The sequence below is a fragment of the Furipterus horrens genome, unplaced genomic scaffold (assembly GCF_987537825.1).
Source record: "Furipterus horrens unplaced genomic scaffold, mFurHor1.1.pri manual_scaffold_4, whole genome shotgun sequence".
In the NCBI taxonomy this organism is placed as follows: Eukaryota; Metazoa; Chordata; class Mammalia; order Chiroptera; family Furipteridae; genus Furipterus; species Furipterus horrens.
In genome coordinates, this window is record NW_028327174.1 from 65,700,813 (window position 1) to 65,720,076 (window position 19,264).

Sequence of the window (19,264 nt, forward strand, 5' to 3'; positions counted from 1 at the left end):
CAAGAATTGAAAAACATGAGGAGAGGCTTAGGAACCTCTGGGACAACTTTAAACGTGCCAACATCTGAATCATAGGGGTACCAGAAGGGGAAAAGGAAGAGCAAGAAATTGAAAGCTTATGTGAAAAAATAATGAAGGAAAAATCCCCAAATTTAGTGAAGAAAATAGACATACAAGTCTAGGAAACACAGAGGGTCCCCAACAAGCTAGACCCAAAGAGGACCACACCAAGACACATAATTAAAATGCCAAAGGTTAATAATAAAGAGAGAATCTTAAAAGCAGCAAGAGAAAAGCAGAGAGTTACCTTCAAATGGGGTGCCTATAAGACTATCAGCTGATTTCTCAAAGAAAACTTTTCAGGCAAGAAGGGACTGACAAGAATTACTCAATGTAATGAAAAGCAAGAACCTACAACCAAGACTACTCTATCCAGCAAAGCTATCTTTGGGAATGGAAGGACAAGGTAAAGCTAAAGGAGTTCATCATCACCAAGCCATTATTATATGAAATGTCAAAGGGACTTATTTAAGAAAAAGATCAACACTATGAACATTAAAATGACATCAAACTCACAACTGTCAACAACTGAATCTAAAAACTAAAAATAAAACAAACTAAGGAAACAACCAGGATAGGAACAGAATCATAGGTGTGGGGATTATTTGCAGGGTTATCAGTTGGGAGGGGGAAGGAGGAAAAATGAGGAAATGGTGCAGGGACTAAGAAGCATAATCAGTTGGTACAAAATAGACAGGGGAGAGTTAAGAATAATATAGAAAAGGGTGAAGCCAAAGAACTTATATGCATGACCCATGGACATGAACTAAAGGGGGTGGGATTGCTGGAGGGAAGGGATGTACTAGGAAGAGGGAGCAAAGGGAAAAACATTGGGACTAGTGTACAGCATAATCAATAAAAAATACTTTAAAAAATAAAATAAATTTATTCAATGTGCTTGAGGATAACAAAACATGTTCAGAATGAAAGCACTCAAACTTTATTTTGTCAAATTTCTCTATTCTGAATCTAAATTGATGTCAGTACTACACACAAAATTTTAAAAAGAAATATACTTATAAATTTATTGATAGTTGTTCTCATTATATTTCAAAGTAAAAATCAAATGAATGCACTTGATTTCTTGCATTTACTTAATACTTTCCAGGAATTGTTTAATCCAGGAAAGAAGAATATCCAGTTCAGCGATGGCTTTATAGATTCCTCTGTTTCCAATCTGCAGATAAAGTAGAGATATAAAAGCAGAAATCTTTCAGATTTAAAACAAAACAAAACAAATTATTCAAAAACAAGGATTTGGAATACTTACCCCATAAAATGTTCTTTTTATCTTGGTAATGGATTTCACCTCTCTAGCTGACAAAGCACAGGATATCTAAGAAATCAACAGCAAATACCAATAAAATGTTAAAGAGGTACTAAAAACACTCTTTCATTGATTCACTAAGCATTTATTGAGTAGGCATAAATTTATGGGTATGGATATGAACTAGAAATAAATAATGCATGGCCTCTGTCCTCACAGAGTTTACAGTTTTGTGGTGGATGCAGATAAATAAGAAAAGAAACAAAAATTAAAGTTTATAAAATACAGTTAAAGCTGTGTCTGTAATGCACAAGACTCTATGATAGAGATTTACAGGAATGACCTACTTTCAATGGCTCAGAGAGGGCTCTCTTGAAGAACAATATTTAAATTAAGATCTGAAAAATGAAAATGAGCCAGCTATACAAGGAGCTAAAGAAAGATGGAGGCAGATGAGGAGGATGCACAGGAAAGCATAATTCAGGATGAGGGAAAAGTGTCAAAGGCCCTGAGGCAGGAAAGGCTAAGTAGGTTCTTTCTAGAAAGAGAGAGAGAGAGAAAGAGAAGAGAAGGAAGGAAGGAAGGAAGGGAGGGAGGGAGGGAGGGAGGGAGGGAGGAAGGAAGGAAGGAAGAAAGAAAGAAAGAAAGAAAGAAAGAAAGAAAGAAAGAAAGAAAGAAAGAAAGAAAGAAAGAAAGAAAGAAAGAAAGAAAGAAGAAAGAAAGAAGAAAGAGAGAGAGAGAGAGAGAGAGAGAGAGAGAGAGAGAGAGAGAGAGAAAGAAAGAAAGAAAGAAAGAAAGAAAGAAAGAAAGAAAGAAAGAAAGAAAGAAAGAAAGAAAGAAAAAGAAAGAAAGAAAAAGAAAGAAAGAAAGAAGAAAGAAAGAAAGAAAGAAAGAAAGAAAGAAAGAAAGAAAGAAAGAAAGAAAGAAAGAAAGAAAGAAAGAAAGAAAGAAAGAAAGAAAGAAAGAAAGAAAGAAAGAAAGAAAGAAAGAAAGAGAAAGAAAGAAAGAAAGAAAGAAAGAAAGAAAGAAAGAAAGAAAGAAAGAAAGAAAGAAAGAAAGTAAGAAAGGCTGGAGCAACTGAACAACGGAGATGTGGGTAGCATGGGGGATGTAAGAAGGACAAAAACATTTTTACACTTTGAAAAATCACCCTGACTGTTATGTACATTACACAGTACAATATTCAGGTGTCAACTGTCAGGAGAAATTGACCAATAAATTAATATGAATTTCTAAATTAAGAAAAGGAGAAGGCTAATTTCCTGTAGTCTGGCCAGAGGAAACTACCAGTCTCCTTTGAAAAGGTGAATTTTCAAATCCTATCTGAGCATAAAATTGCCTAGGAGATATGTAGGAAGAAATTAACATCACCTTCTATTCTCCCACAAATTTCCTTCGAGTTAACTAGAGAATAGGAAAGGAAGGAAAAAAGTGAATATATCTAAATTATCTATTTAGTTTTTACTCATAAAACCTTAGCTCTGGAATAAACCAAGGAGATTGTATAGGGCAATTCTTCTCAATTTATAGGAAAGGAAACCAAAGTCCAAATAGGTTATCAATCACACAAGGTGTCACAGAAGGTCCTAACCTAGTGGTAAAATAGTGTTGGGCATATCAATAAAGATAACAATTAAAACTCATGAAATGGAAGCAGCTAAATGACAACATCTATTACAACAAATGAAACATGGCCAATGTCAACTAACAGGTCCCTTTAGGTGAGAATGCAAAGAGGAGAAGTGGGTACAGGGACAGCATTCAGGCTCTTTTTCTTATCAAGAGAGTATAACTGAAATGACTTGACAGCTATATCCTGAATGCTGTTTTTCGGCCTAAAAGTGGTGATGGTGTCATCACATTGCCTTCAGGTCAGACCCTGAATAAAGAGAGATCCCCATTGTGAAAGGGGCTTTGATGATCCAGTACAAAAGAGCTGCAGACCAAGAGTACTCAGATTAAGGTTCAGTCTGTGGGATTCACAAGCACAGGGCTGGACCTCCCTGTGATAAGAGCCCTGAATTAAGAACAGGACATTTCAACCCAGGCCAGTCTTGTGAGGCCAAAGCTATGCATGACAGACCCAGGACATTGGTGGTCAATATCAGAGAATACAGTCAGAAAGAATTCAGTCATTCCTTTAAAGAAACATTCCCCAAAGTTCTACTATGTGTCAGGCCATCTGTTAGGCACTAAAGACATAATGATGAGCAAGGAAGTTAGTGAAGAACAGTGTGGTACTTGTGGGTGGGAGGGGAGCGTAAGGAGGATGAATGGTAAGGGGAAAGAATACAATAAAAAACATATTTTAAAATAGTTGTAGATAGAAAAATTAACAAAACACAGGATCAATGTAAGAAGGTTAAAGTTCAGCATTTCAGGAGCTCTCTTCTTTATCCAATTCCCCTTGAAGTGAAGGCAGAAATATGGAGAAGATGGTTAGGTAAAACTAGTAACGGTCAACGTGTAATATGTTAGTTCTATGTCAGGCACTAATCTGAAGGCTTTAGTTGTATTAATTCATTCAGTTCTCACAACAACCCTCTGAGGTAGGTACTGTTATTACCCTCATTTTGCAGATTGGGGAACTGAACCATGGAAGTTAATATTCTGCCTATGTTCACACACTAAGTGAAAGAGCTGAGGCCAAACCCAAGTATTCTAACTCTAGAGTCTGTATTTAAAAGCACTATATTATGCTAAAAAATAAAACAGCATAACTTGAAAAAGATATTCCAACTAAGCCAATTGTTGAAAACCTTCAAAATCCAATTTTAAAGTGAGATTAGCTCAAAGATCTCTGCTCTACATTATACAAGAGGAAATGTCAGGAATGGCTTTTAAAGACGGAGCTGATCAGCAGAGAGAGAGAGATTTCAACCTGAAAATGGACAATGTGATAATAAACAAAAGAAGAAACCCCACATGTGGTATGCGAGGAATGCATATGTGTGTTTTGTTCTCTTTGTTCATTTGTTTTTCAGATTGGAACTACAAAAGAAAATTCTAGAAATATCAAACCTAGTGTCAGCTAAGATAGTGAGTATGGAGAGAATTTACAGAAGTCTGCCCATTATTTTATAAATCAGGAGCTTGGTTAAAATTCTAGCCTAAAATTATCTAACATAAAAGTAATTGGCCCAAATCTTGCAAATGGAAAAAAGGGAGACTCAGTAAAAAAGAGAATCAACATTTGTCTAATTCTGAGACACCATATCAAAGTTCGCAGATGCGAGGGTCAACTATAAGGCACAGAAGACTCAAGTCACATGGCACAAAATTAAATAGGCAAGTGTTAGGATTTAAAGATTTAGCACTGAAAGTGGGAAACCAAAGAAGCCAACCAAATCCTGGGCATTACAAAAGTGAAGTATCATTCAGGCTATACCCTCTGCCCAGGACACTTCATCAGCGGTGCATCCCACAGCAGAGTGGGAAGTGCATAAAGCCTTCTGCCCTCACTCCATCGAGGGCAATGCTACCCAAAGTAGAGCAAGGAGAGTAGAAAAGGAGATAAACAAGATTTGGGAATAAACAAACAAACATTTACTAGTAGTAGTGATGCCACTAGAGCTCTGCTGGTTTATAGGAGGCTTTCTGGTGCCTTGAGCTTCATTTACTATAAATGACCCCTGGTAAAGCTCTGACCCAGAAGGTTCTCATTTTCCTGACTGTGGTCTGTCAACATGTCTACAGACCTGATTTTACTACCATGATTCCAACCACATTGTTTGAAAGGAGAGTTTTATAAAAGAACGGTTCCTTTTACTTTATATTTCAGTGTATAGGTGCATTTGCTGAAAACAGAATACACAACAAAGGTTGGGCAGTTGTATTGTAAGAAGTTCTGAATTATTTGACAAACTCAAGCAAAGAAGATATGATATAGACTAAAGGCAGTTTCTTAGTAAGGCTGGAATAACTAGGGACCAGCTCAAAGGCAGGTGTGAGACAGTCACACAATAACAAACACAAGGCTTAATCATTCATCATTAGGTCAATACATTTTGATCTGTATTTCTCATATGCTAGGCATACAATGGCATTGCTGCCCATGAGGCACTGATTTATAAAAGTATCCTAACATGATGAAAAGTGCCTTAGGGCGCAAAAGATAGCTCATCTACTGAGACAGGCAGTGATGCAAAATTACAATACTATGTGATAAATACTGTGATTAAAAAACAACACAGCTTCTCTGGGAGACAGGAAAAAAGCAATCCAACTGTGGAATCCCAGAAGGAGAAAACAAGTGAATTGCATCCTGCAGGAAAAGATGGAGTGGAAGGAGCAGGGACAAGGGACAAGTAGGCAGAGGACGCATGATGCTCCAAGGCTGGAGAGAGTAGAGGTGATTTAAACATCCTCAGGGGTCAGCTAAAATCCCAACTCAATTACCTGTGGCTCAGCCCTCAACCTCCATCTGGGCTGCAGCACATCCTCCTGTGCGCCCCCTTCCCAGCACCTGCCACGACCTGAGACTAGCTGAAATCGGCCGAGAGCATTTTCAAGGAGTTCTATGAGGACAGAGATACCTGTCCGTCTTTGTTGAATCCCCAGCACCTTGAATCGTGTTCAGCAAATACTAAATACTCAACAAATGTGTGTTTACTAATAGAATTTCATTCTATGAATGAAATGCAAGCATCAGCTTACAGTTTCAGGACACTGGTTTAATAATAGTTTGAAGCATGTCCTAGGCATTAATGAGCATCAGAACTCTGTTTAAAACAATTGGATAAACAAATAACACAATCCTTAATTTGTGTCCCCAATGTCCTCATGTAGTTGAAAACTCATTCAAATTTCTAATGTGTATGATAGTTAAAGTGAAAATTAAAAATCCTTTTCCACTGAAAATTCTGGGAAAATGAAATACACGGGTCGGCTCTCCATATATCATCTCTCAGAGAATTAATTACTCATACTGTGTTCTTACACAAAACAACCTTAATCCTTTCTGCAAAAGAGTTTTATTATATTATCTCCTATTATAAATATATGCCATATTCTTACAACCATTAAAGGAGTATAAAATCAAATGTAATATCTTATATATTTTATTTACCTCCACAAACAACTGATTATAAACATCCCTTTTTGTTTTGTTTTGTTTTGTTTTGTTTAAGGTTTTTGGTTTGTTTTTTGCTGTTATTTTATTTTATTTTATTTAGTTAAGCTTCATGGTTAAGACAGTTTCAACTTTGGCCATGACCTTAGTTTCCTAAAACTTTTTACCCCAAAAATGTAAGTGATAGAGAAGGCATTAAAGATTAAACTAATTTTATTTTATTGTATGGCAGCAGATGTAGGTTTTGTAGCAACTCTTATTAACTTTTTGGAGTTTTTCATGTAAAGTCTTACAAATATTTTCTAGGTGCATTTAAAAATACAATTGAGAAAAGTATATCAGTTTAGCTTATTTTGAAAACAGATTTTTAAAAATTTTATGCTAGCTTAGCAAAAATGTGGGCACTAGGACATTAACACAAAACTACTGAGACCAGACAGGTTTATAAGAAACTTAGAAAGAAAAAATTTAAATTAGCATTATTAGAAGAAAATATAACTATGTTGCAACCAATTAGGCTGCATGAAGGAGGAAAGAATGAATAAACTATTAGCCAGTGTCTCTCTTCAAAAGCATGTTCATAACCAGACATTTAATTTTAAAAAAGCAAAAGACAGATATCCAATACCTAAGAAAATATATATCACAAAAGTATTATTCTATTTTTGTATTCTTTATAATTAACAGAATCATTTGCTATACATAAGTATATATAACCTCACTTACCTCCAGTTATCTTAGACCCTCATAAAAGATTTCCCCATGTTCCAACCATGGAAAAAACTAGAAAGAGTTTCTAAATACCTTAAATAAAGAGAGATACCAGGGGTAGGATAACTTTATTGAATTTTTTTTTTTATTCTCAGCATAATTATCATTCATCAGAATGAGTCCATGCATGGATGTTACTAGACTTATTATGGTGATCATTTCACAATTGAAACAAATATCAAATATTATGTTGTACATCTGAAACTAATATAATGTTATACATCAACTATATTTCAATAAAAAGAATAAGTGCATGCAATTTTGCACATGAAGTGATAGAGCTGTGCCCCATAACTTTGACAGAGATGTTACATATCACTAATGAAGAAATAAATTTGTCAGCAAAGAGATTCTACAATATAATTAAAAAATATCTTTACCAAGATTAAAACCAATTACTCATACATGATCTCTTTTTCTTTAAATTAAAATGCCACTATAAATTATACCCATAATGCAAGTTAACATTAACAATAGATACTAAAAGGGTATTTGATTGTTTGGAGAATCACTCTTCTGGAAATGGTTGAGAAAATGTAATTAGAAAAAACTAGTGTTCTGTTTATGAAATGTAATAAGAAAAGATAATAACAGTTTTGCAGAACTATAACACGCTAAGCACTTTGATGTATTATATCATTTAATTCTTCCACCAACCATGAGATGAGATTACTGGTATTGTTGAAGACAAGATTTGGACTTTGCAATTGATAAAAGAATAAAACAGGGTTGGTCTCACATCCCACTTCTAGTTTAATCAGTTCAACAAATTGCAATTTTAAAATATTTGAAATTACAAAGATAAATAATTAATAATGCTTTACAAGTTGATAAGTTAGTTGCAATTACTTATGAAACACACTCCAGGAAACGGAGACACAAATATTCTATTTGCTAAGACTTATCAGACTTGAAGTTAATTACACACAATATAAAGAAATGCATCTCTTTAATTACCAATTACTATTCAGGCTCTCAAAATGTTAATTAAAGTCTATGATAAAATCTTGAAAACTGATGTACTTTTTTTTCAGTTTCAACTTTGATTATTAGCAATTAGGCAAATTATTATATAAATTCAATTTAGCAACTATTAGTTCCCTGTAAAGTCTGAGAGTATTTTAGTTCTATAAGAAGCATTAAAATGATCATTTGCTGCTCTTGTTATGTTTATGCAAACGAACAGGATAAATTAAAAATGGACTTAATGTAGTCCCTTTAAAGACAAGGAGGGTAACCTTAGGGAGAAAAATTATTATTCAAGGAAAATCACAATGATCAGTAGTAGAGTATAAAACAGGGCAACTAACCGTCTTAAAAGTTTCTTCTCCAGATTTAGAGACTTGTTTGCGGGTTATGTTACATAAATTAACACGTGTTTTTTGTTTTCAAAGGACATAAGCCTATGATCGCATTACCTGAGTGATTATCTGTACGCATAAACCTCACTTAATCCTCTCTGCAGCGCTGCCTCCTGAGACTCAACGGTTTGGCTGAACTAAATGGCTGGGTTGGGGAAGAATGGGGTGGTCTGTGGGCTTCACTTTAAAACGGGTTTCTCTTTTCTATCCTAATGGCTTGGACAGAAAAGGCCCAGAGGTCTGAGAGGGGGAAAAACCTAAACTATTTACCTCAGCCCAAACTAAGTATAATGGGCAAAAGTGTTTTGGACAGGCGAGATGTGCCTAGCACACCTTCTTACAAAGAAGCCTTTTTTTTTTGTTTTGTTTTCCCTAATATGGAACATTGAAAAATTAATCCCTGCCTTTTGTCATCTAGTAGTTATGGATTGAATGATGTCTTTTAACCCTTTTCGCCAAATCTGTTGCCCCCAGAACACAACAAGGACACCAGCCTGTTAAACCAAGCACGCCGTTGACCGGAGACAGCCAACTGACCTGGAGTCTGCACGATCCTTCCCCATGTGGGAAGGCCACCCTCCCCTCCACACCCCCACTCTTATTAGGGTTTTCTGGACCCAAGGGTAGGTAGGACGACGACCATGTCCAGCTTGAAGCAGCTAGAGGAGCTTGAGACCTTCGCCCATTGTCCTTTACAAGATTACAAAGGGTCCTAATATTTGAGAGGGGGGGGATAGTCAATTTTTATGAACCAGGGGTATGGACTTGGGGGGGATTGCTGGGGGAGGGGGGTGCTGGGTGGAGGGGAACAAAGGGGAGAAAATTGGAACTGTTGTAACAATATAATCAATAAAAAACATTAAAAAAAAAAAGAAGCATTAAAATGTATTCCTACATATAAATAGGTAAACTTCCAAAATACCATTTAGGCAAATACCATGGCTAGCAGATAATAAAAATAAAGGAATTTTATATTACTCATAACTAATTTTTTTGAATAATTATACTATCTAAATTACCCTAGACTATTTAAAAATATAATATTTTATTAGGTGGTGCAAAATGCTGAGAATGTTACCAGAAATAATGAGATGACATTCAAATACAGTGGAGACTTCAGACCTTAGGTCTCTCATGGTAATTATCATGGTGCTGTTTCTTAAGAGTGATAAAGAAGATTTCAGTCTTAGTGGATTCACAAAGAAACCCAAAAGGCAGATTTCTTACAGAAATAAGGTTTCTCAAAAATAAAAAATAATTTAAGTTCATGAGTTAATAATGAAACAAAGAGAAAATAACAACTCATTGAAAACCTTGTAAGAATATAAGAAAATTAATAACATTGACATTTGGTAAATAAAAAAAAATTAAATATGTTTTCTGCCTTTCTTACACGACAAATTCTTTGGACAGACAAATAGATTAGTAATAGATAAGTTCTGTTTTAGATTACCTCCACTTACAAATAAAGTATAATAGACTTTTTAATATATCATTTTGCAATGCCTTATAAATAAATCTAGACAATAATTATCACTGACTGTGAAAATCATAAAAATGCATGCCATATATTATGTGTCTCTTAATGAAAGTACACAGCACTCACTACCTCTGGAGTAATCTAGACAAAACATAAGCCTGAACCTGCTCAAGTCTCTATAAGTAATTACTAATGTGTGGGAAATAAAGAAAAGAATATATTAAATGAGTCCATGAAAATACAATCAGCAAAATAAAGACTATGAAAACTCTTTAAAAGAGTGACCCAATTTCTTTAACAAACAAATTGCAGAAAGGGGGTGGAAAAGAAAAAGGAGAAGAAAATGAAAATTCACAGGAAATTGGGTAAAGTTAACCAAAATATTTTGACTCAGTAAGAGGGAAAATTAGCACTAAACAATGTTTTGGTCCTAACAAAACTTAAAATCTGAAAAAAATTAAACTTTTTTCAAGCAATTTAACTGTCTCCCCAAATAAAGTTCAAGAATATTTATAGGAATACAAAAATATGTAGGACCTAATAAGATAATTTGTAATGTCTGACATCCAATTAAAAATTACCAGGCACACAACAAAGCAGGAAAATACAACGCATAATGAGGAGAGAAATCAAGTAATTGAACTAAAACAAATTTTAGAATTACAGAGAAGAATGTTAAAAGAGAAGCTATAAGTTATTCTATATTTTCTAGAAGCTTCAGGAAACATTGATCATGTTAAGAAAAGAAATGGAAAAATATTTTAAAAATCAATTTGAACTTCTAGAGGTAAAACTTACAATGTCTAAGATGAAAAATATACCAAATGAGATTAACAGCAAATTAAACTGCAGAGAAAAAAGATTAGTGAACTTGAAGATGTAACAATAAAAACTATCCACAATGAAACACAGAAAAAGACTTAAAAAACACGGACTGAACTATGGGACAATTACAAATGACTTAATGTATACGCAGTTGGAATTCCAAGAAGATAATAGACAGAAGATATGGAAGAAAAATTCCAAATAAATGATGGCCAAAAAATTTCCAAAGTTTATAAAAACTAAAACTTACAGATGCAAGAATCTCAATTAAGTCTAAGCACAAGAAACATAAACTACACCAATCCACACCATAATTGAAAGCTAGGGGGAAAAAATGTGACAGAGGAACAAAGGAAGAATGGGAACAGATCTCTTGTCAGAAACAATGCAGGCCTGAAGATAGTGGAGCAACATCTTTAAATTATTGGGGGGAAGGAGGAACACTATCAACCCAGAATTCTACAATCAGAAAAAATATATAATTTCAAAAATGAAGGGAGCTTAAAGGCTTTTTTCTGACATAAAAAATCTGAACAAATTCATCATCATAGAACTGTGCTACAAAACATGCTAAGTGAAATCTTTCAAAGAGAAAGAAGATGATACCAAATAGAAACCTGGTTCTACACACAAGAGAAAAAGAAGAGTCTCAAAAATGGCAAAACCTGAAAGAGTTATAACTGATGAGTCAATAACAAAGATAAAATGGAATCATTTAAAAAAATCAATCAAGAAAAAAAAAGAAAAAGAGGATAATGGAACAAAGACTGGATAAATAGAAGACAAACTGCACAGGGGTAGATTTAACCCCAAATATATTGATAATTACGTTAAGTGTAAATGGTCTAAACATGTCAAAACAAAGAATGTGTCAGAGTGGATTCAAAAAAAAAAAAACACACATAAATATATGCTGCTTACAATAAATTCACTTTAAACAAAAGGCACAAATAAGAGTAAAAGAATAGGAAAAGATATATTGTGCTAACACTAATTGGAAGAATGCTGGAGTGATTCTATTAGCAGCAGAAAAAGGTTTCAGAATAAAGGGTAATTATATAACAATGAAAGGATCAATTCATCAAGATTACACTACCATCATAAACATTAATGTACCTAATAACAGAATTTCAAAATAAATAAACTTCTATGATGAATACACATAGGACTTCAAGGAGAAATCACGGAATCCACTATTAATGTCAGAGATGTCAATAACTGATAGGATAAGTAGAAAGAAGAAAAGGGAAACAGTAACAACTAGATCTAATTGATATTATAAAACACTCTACTCAAAACATGTCTATTCCCTTTAAATCGTCGGCAGACGTCCGTCTCGAGAGACAATGGTGTAGCTTCTTAAGAGTCTATCTGCACCGCCGAGAATAGTTGTGCAGTCCGGCTCGTGAGTGACACGATATCTGTCTCCTCCCGTGTTGAATCGACATCTTTTGATGACGCTGGAATGTCCTCTCCAGTGAAGCTGAAGCTACAGAGCCTGGGCAGGGTGATATGGAGGGTCTGCTGTTGCCCATGCAGCAGACCCCCCCCTCTCTTCGCAGCTGAAGGGCCAAAGGGAAAGACAGAGTCAATACAGCTTGGCTTCAGGTGCGCCGCAGGAGTTGCCGGTGTTGACTACTACGTCAAACCACCTTAGGGACTCCGGCTCCGGATTTTCTGTCGGGGTTTACTCCCTTAGCCTTTCCCCTGAAGAGGTATGCCGCAAGGCAGCGGAGGTTTTTTGGAGTCAGAGTTTTCCTTCTCTGATGTGCCCTGACTGGAAGATCAAACCAGCGACACTTAGCTCGCAGGCCGACGCTCAATCCACTGAGCCAAACCAGCCAGGGTTTCCCTTTAAATGTCGTCGGCAGCCGTCCGTCTCGAGAGACGATGGCGTAGCTTCTTGAGAGTCTATCTGCACCGCCGAGAATGACTGTGCAGTCCGATTCGGGAGTGACAATCCCTGCCACACATGTTACAGGTGAAGGCAGATGGCTGTTGTTGCTGCTGCTGACGCTGCTTCCGCCTCGATCTTTTCTGGACCGCCTCCTCGTTGCGCGCAGCCTCCGCGCGTGACGTACCTTGCCTGACCGCGAGCCTCCAGGCTAGGCGGTCGTCTGCTTGTACTTCCCATGTGTTGAGATTGATGGAGCATTGTGTCATGTCCTTTTTGCAGATGTCTTTGAACCGCAGTTTTGGGCGCCCTGTCATCCTCTTGCCTTCTGCTAGCTCGCCGTAGAGGAGGTCTTTGGGGATACGGCCTGCATCCATTCTTTTGACATGGCCGAGCCACCTGAGGCGTCTCTCGCTAAGAACTGCATGCAAACTGCACATATTGGCTCGCTTCAGCACCTCGGTGTTGGGGACCTTATCCTGCCAGGCGACATGCAGGACGCGTCGCAGGCACCTCATGTGGAAGCTGTTGAGTTTCCTTTCGTGCCTTGCGTAGGTGGTCCACGTCTCGCTGCCATAGAGGAGAGTGCTGAGTACGCAGGCTTGGTAGATGCGCAGTCTGGTTTTCTCAGTGAGGCTGGAATTGTTCCACGCTCGCCGGTTCAGTCTGGCCATAACTGTGGCTGCCCTGGCGATTCTCCGGTTGACCTCCAAGTCGACTGACAGAGAGCTCGAGATGGTGGACCCGAGGTAAGTGAAGTCGTTGACAACCTCCAGGGTGTATCCGTCGATGGTGATGCATGGGGGAGTCCCCGTGCCTTGAGCCATAACATTCGTCTTCGTCAGGCTGATGGCTAGTCCGAACTCCTTGCATGCATGGGAAAGGCAAGTGACTAGCTGTTGGAGTCCCTCTTCGGAGTGTGATGTCAAAGCTGCGTCGTCGGCGAAGAGCATCTCACGGATGAGCACCTCTTTGACTTTGGTCTTGGCTCGTAGACGGGCCAGGTTGTAGAGCTTGCCATCGGATCTGGTGTGAATGAAGACACCCTCGCTGCAGTCCTTAAAGGCGTATTGGAGGAGCATGGAGAAGAAGATTCCGAACAGCGTAGGCGCGAGGACGCAGCCCTGCTTTACTCCGCTGCTGACTGGGAAGGCCTCAGAGGTTGCGCCGTTGTAGGACACCGTGCTGTGCATGTTGTCGTGAAAGGACATGACCACAGCAAGCAGATGTGGTGGACAGCCAATCTTCCGTAGCAAGCTGAAGAGTCCGCTTCGACTGACCAGATCAAACGCCTTCGTGAGGTCAATAAAGGCGAGGTAGAGTGGTTTATGCTGCTCGTGACACTTCTCCTGCAGCTGGCGTAGGGAGAAGATCATGTCCACTGTTGAGCGGCCAGCTCTGAAGCCACACTGGGACTCTGGGTAGACGCGGGAAGCAAGGGTCTGCAGGCGGGCAAGAGCGACCCGGGCGAATACTTTGCCGACGACGCTGAGGAGAGAGATGCCCCGGTAGTTGTTGCAGTCGCTGCGGTCTCCTTTGTTCTTGTACATGGTGATAATGTTGGCGTCTCTCATATCCTGGGGGATGTAACCCTCCTTCCAGCAGAGACAGAGTAGATGGTGGAGCGGCTGTAGCAGGACTGGTTTCCCGCTCTTTAGGATTTCTGGAGGGATTCCGTCGCTTCCTGGTGCTTTCCCGCAAGCGAGGCGGTCGATGGCTTTGCCGAGCTCTGCCGCAGTAGGTGGGGTGTCTAGCTCCTCCATGACTGGTAGGTCTGGGATGGCGTTAAGAGCAGTGTCTGTTACGGTGTTCCTCGTTGCGTACAGCTCGAGGTAGTGCTCGGTCCACCGCCGCATTTGCTGTTCCTGGTCAGTGATGACCTCACCTGTCTTGGACTTAAGGGGGGCGATCTTGGAGGGGATTGGGCCTGTTGCCTTCTTGATACCCTCATACATTCCTCGTGCATTGCCTATATCGGCGGCTTCCTGAATGCTTCTGCACAGGTTTAGCCAATAGGTGTTGGCACAGTGGCGGGCGGTCTTCTGGACTTTGTTCCTGGCAGCCCGTAGAGCTTGAAGTGTACTGGGAGTGGGCGTGACCTTGTAAGCCAGTAGGGCCTTCCTCTTAGCCTTGATCACGGGTTCCATTTCTTCCCAGTGAGCCTCGTACCAGTCAGCGTTCTTCCGCTCTTTCTTCCCGTAAGCAATAATGGCGGAGTTGTATATGGCATCGCGGAGACGTGGCCAATTGGATTCGATAATGTCATCTGCCGCCACTCCCTCGCCGAGTGCATCTTCCATCTTGTTGATGAATTGCTGGGTCTTAACTGGGTTGCTGGCACAACTGGTGTTGATGCGTGGGCGACCCTTCATCTTGGAGTGGTGCAACCTCTTCGGCATTATGCGCACCTTGCTTACCACGAGGGCATGGTCCGTGTCGCAGTCTGCACTGTGGTAGCTGCGGGTGAGGAGGGTGCTGCCAATATCCGTTCTTCTGGTGATGACGAGGTCAAGCTGGTGCCAATGACGGGAGCGGGGGTGCCTCCATGACACCTGGTGGATCTCTTTGCACTTGAAGAATGTGTTTGTCACGCACAGGCCGTGGTGACACAAAAGCTCAAGCAGTCGCTGACCATTCTCATTGATCTTCCCTTTAAATATACATAGAATATTTACCAAAATACACCAAGTTTGGAGCCATAAAAGATGGCTCAGAAAATGTAGAAGGATTCAAGTCATATAAATTTTGTTCTCTGACCCAGTTATAAACAAATTAGCAATCAATATCAGAGAATTATCTGGACAAGTCCCCAAGTATACAGAAACCTCATAACACTCTTCTAAATAACCCATGGATAAAATAATAAATCAAAAGGAAAGGTAGAAAGCATTTTAAAGTGAATGAAAACATGAAAGACTGTGGGAGGTAGCTAAACAATATTTAAAGGGAAATTTATAACACTAAATCCTTATATGAAAAGATGGACCCAGAGAAACAAGATGGTGGAAGAGTAAGTGGAAGCTACACTAACCTCCTCCCAGAACTAGTCTGAATTTACAACTTAATTTTGGAGAAATCATCTGGAATAACCAACCGAACACTAGCTGGAGAGAAGTCTTATAACCACGGAGAGACAGAAAAGGCCGCTACATCACAATGTGACCAGAAGGGAGTGCGGAGACACGGAAGGACTGGCTGGGCTCACATGGGTGGCAGCTGAAGGGACTGAGAAACAACTCAGCAGCCGGGGGTTCCCCCTGAGAAGGACAGGATCTAAACCCCCAACTGAGCTTCCCAGCCTACAGCAACAGAGTGGAAAGTAAAATAGTATCCAGCTGTGAAAAGTGGAAAAACCACAGGGTTTCTTGCTAGCTGGGGAGAAACAGCAGGAGGAAAAGAGCTCTTAAGTGGATCACATACAAAAATACTTTGGCCCCCACTTACCTGGGCTCGAGCGGAGGGAAGGCAGGGAGGACTAGAGATACTTGGGGAGAGTTTGGTGTCATGGCTTTGAGGGGAGAACTGGGGAGGCAGCCAACCAGGTCCCAGTGCAGACTCATCCCCATACTGAAGACAGATCATTCCCACCTCCCCCACCTCCAAGTGGCATCAGCCTGAGGGGAAGCAAAAGCTCTTCCTGTGGGAATTAAGCTGCCACACCCATGGTCCTTAAGCCTGACGGCTAATCACAGATTGAATAGATTAACAACTAAAGAAGACAGACAAAGGCAGCAGATCCCTGGAAGTCTCCAACAGGCTGCCTAGGCCCAAACTGGTACACAATCTGACGTCACCAGAGGCAGATCCAGGAAGTGCAGATCATTCTAAGAAGCACCAACAAACAATAGGAGTCACAAAAATGGGGAGACAGAGAAACAACCCCCCATTGAAAGGAAAGGTAGAATTCCCAGAAAGAGTGCTAAATGAAATAGAGGGGAGCCAACTATCAGATACGGAATTCAAAACATGGATTATGGAGAAGCTCAATGAGCTCAGCAGAAACTACAAGGAACTCCAGAAAAACTACAAGGAACTTACTGAGAATTTCACCAGGATAAAAAAGGACATAAAAACTATCAGTAAGAGCCAGGAGGGAATGAAGAATACGATCTCTGAATTGAAGAACACAATAGAAGGAATTAAAAGCAAGCTAGAGGAAGCAGAAGATTGGATCAGCGATGTAGACAAAAACTCCCAGACAGTGCAACAAAATGAAAAAAGACTGAACAAGACTGAAGAGGCTCTAAGACAGCTGCAGGACAACATGAAACGTAATAATATCTTTATCATAGGAATTCCAGAAGGAGAAGAAGAGCAAGGGATAGAAAACCTCTTTGAAAAACTAATGACAGAAAACTTCCCTAACATGAAGAGAAAGAGTTACGCAAGTCCAGGAAGCACAGAGGGTCCCAACGAAGACGAACCCCAACAGGCCCACTTCAAGACACATCATAATTAAAATGCCAACCTTCAAAGACAAAGAGAGACTCCTAAAAGCAGCAAGAGAGAAACAACTAATAACATACCAGGGAGCTCCAATAAGGCTATCATCAGATTTCTCAGCAGAAACACTACAAGCCAGAAGAGAATGGCAAAAAATATTCCAAGCAATGAAAAACAAAGGCCTACAACCAAGAATACTCTACCCAGCAAGACTTTCATTTAAATGGAAGGTGAAATAAGGAGTTTCCAAGACAAAAGAGGCTAAAAGAATACATCTCCACCAAACCAGCATTGCAAGAAATGCTAAAGGGTCTGCTTTAAGAAGATGAAGAAACAGAGAGAGACAGAGAGGAACACGAGTACAAAGGGGGAAAATGACAATGAATAAGTACTGAAAAAAAGAAGGAACTTCTACCATTTGCAACAACATGGATGGAACTAGAGAGAATTATGCTTAGCGAAATAAGCCAGGCAACAAAAGAAAAATACCTTAAGCTATCACCTATTACAGGAAACTAATGAACAACACAAACAAATGAGCAAAATTGAACCAGAGGTATGTAAACAAGGAATAAACTAACAGTAACAAAGGGGGAGATGGGAGGGAGAGAAGGGGGTTAGAAGGGGAAGGGTCTAGTCAAAGAACATGTATAAATGACTCAAGGACATGGACAACTGGGTGGGGACTGAATGTGGGAGAAGGGGGGGCAGGGTGCAGGGAAGCAAGAGGGGGAAAAAGTGGGACAACTGTAATGAAAAAAAATTTTTAGTGGGGGAAAAAAATAAAAATATAAAGAATGGAAATGCCAGTTCAGTGAATATTAGAAGGACAAGGATTTTCCTTCACACTGTATATTTTTCTCCCTATCTGATCCCTCCAGAGTTTGGCATTCTAAAGAAGTAAGTAATGACATAAGTTTATTTGCATTAAACTAACAAGACCAGTTGTTAATAGAGGTTTTTTTGACTAACACTTTGACTGGAATGTCATGCCTAAAGGAGACATGCTTGGGCTCTGGTTGTTACCAAAAAGCCCTGAGGAAATAGGATTGACTTTCAAAGGTAATAAAAGCCCACGAGATAAAAGGCCTGATACCTTGGTTGGATTTGTGGTCCATGGCAATCTTTCCAGGGAAGGAATAAAAGTTGTTTTCCTGAAAGATGGCTAGAAACGACCTTAAGGCACATTGGAAAACCAGAAGGACTTGGAAAAGACAGGTGTTTACAGGCAAGGCTGAATGCCAGGTATGTGGTTCTGCTTCTGTGCCCTGAAGGGCAGACTGAAGGTCACCCTAAATGTTCCTTGCGTAAGTTCCAGCAAAGCAGAACTAAAGATCATAAGTGATCATTTGCTGCTCTTGTTGTGTTTATGTAAATGAACAGGATAAATTAAAAATTGACTTAATGCAGTCCCTTTAATGACAAGGAGGATAATCTTAGGGAGAAAAATTGTGATTCAAGGAAAATCACAATGCTCAGTGGTAGACTATAATGTAGTGCAGCTAACCATCTTTAAAGTTTTTCATTTAAAATTTGTTTTCATTTGAAAGTTAAACTATGTCTGTGGCATTATCAAAGATGTTTAATTTACAGGCGAGAAGAATGTCAAATGCCTTGCAACTGGATGTCTTTCCGATAAGACAGTCCTACAGATTTAGAGACTTGTATGTGGGTTATGTTACATAAATTAACATGTGTTTTCTGTTTTCAAAGGGCATAAGCCTATGATCTCATTACCTGAGTGATTATCTGTATGTGTAGGCCTCAGTTAATCCTGCCTGCATTGCTGCCTCCTGAGACTCAATGGTTTGGCTGAACTAACTGGCTGGGTTGGTGAAGTATGGGGTGGTCTGTGGGCTTCACTTTAGAACTGGTTTCTCTTTTCTGTCCTAATGGCTTGGACTGAAAGGGCCCAGAGGTCTGAGAGGGGGGAAACCTAAAATATTTCCCTCAGCCCAAACTAAATATAATGGGCAAAAGGGTTTTGGACAGGTGAAATGTACCTGACACACCTTCCTCCAAAGAAGCCCTTCTTTTCCCTAATGTGGGACATTGAAAAATTAATACTTGTCTTTTGTCATCTAGTGGTTAT

At 39.2% G+C, this 19,264-nt stretch overlaps 1 protein-coding gene across 1 annotated transcript in view; it reads right to left on the bottom strand.

Annotated features, from left to right (window-relative positions):
* Positions 1 to 1,150: 1,150 nt before the first annotated feature.
* The window catches only part of IL26 (interleukin 26), a 28,540-nt gene continuing 10,426 nt past the window's right edge, over positions 1,151 to 19,264 (bottom strand). The window contains exons 4-5 of the mRNA XM_090275641.1: positions 1,331 to 1,396; positions 1,151 to 1,237 (exon numbers count right to left, since the gene is read on the bottom strand). Of these exons, the coding sequence (XP_090131767.1) occupies positions 1,151 to 1,237; positions 1,331 to 1,396 (153 nt within the window). The remainder of the gene's footprint in view (positions 1,238 to 1,330; positions 1,397 to 19,264) is intronic.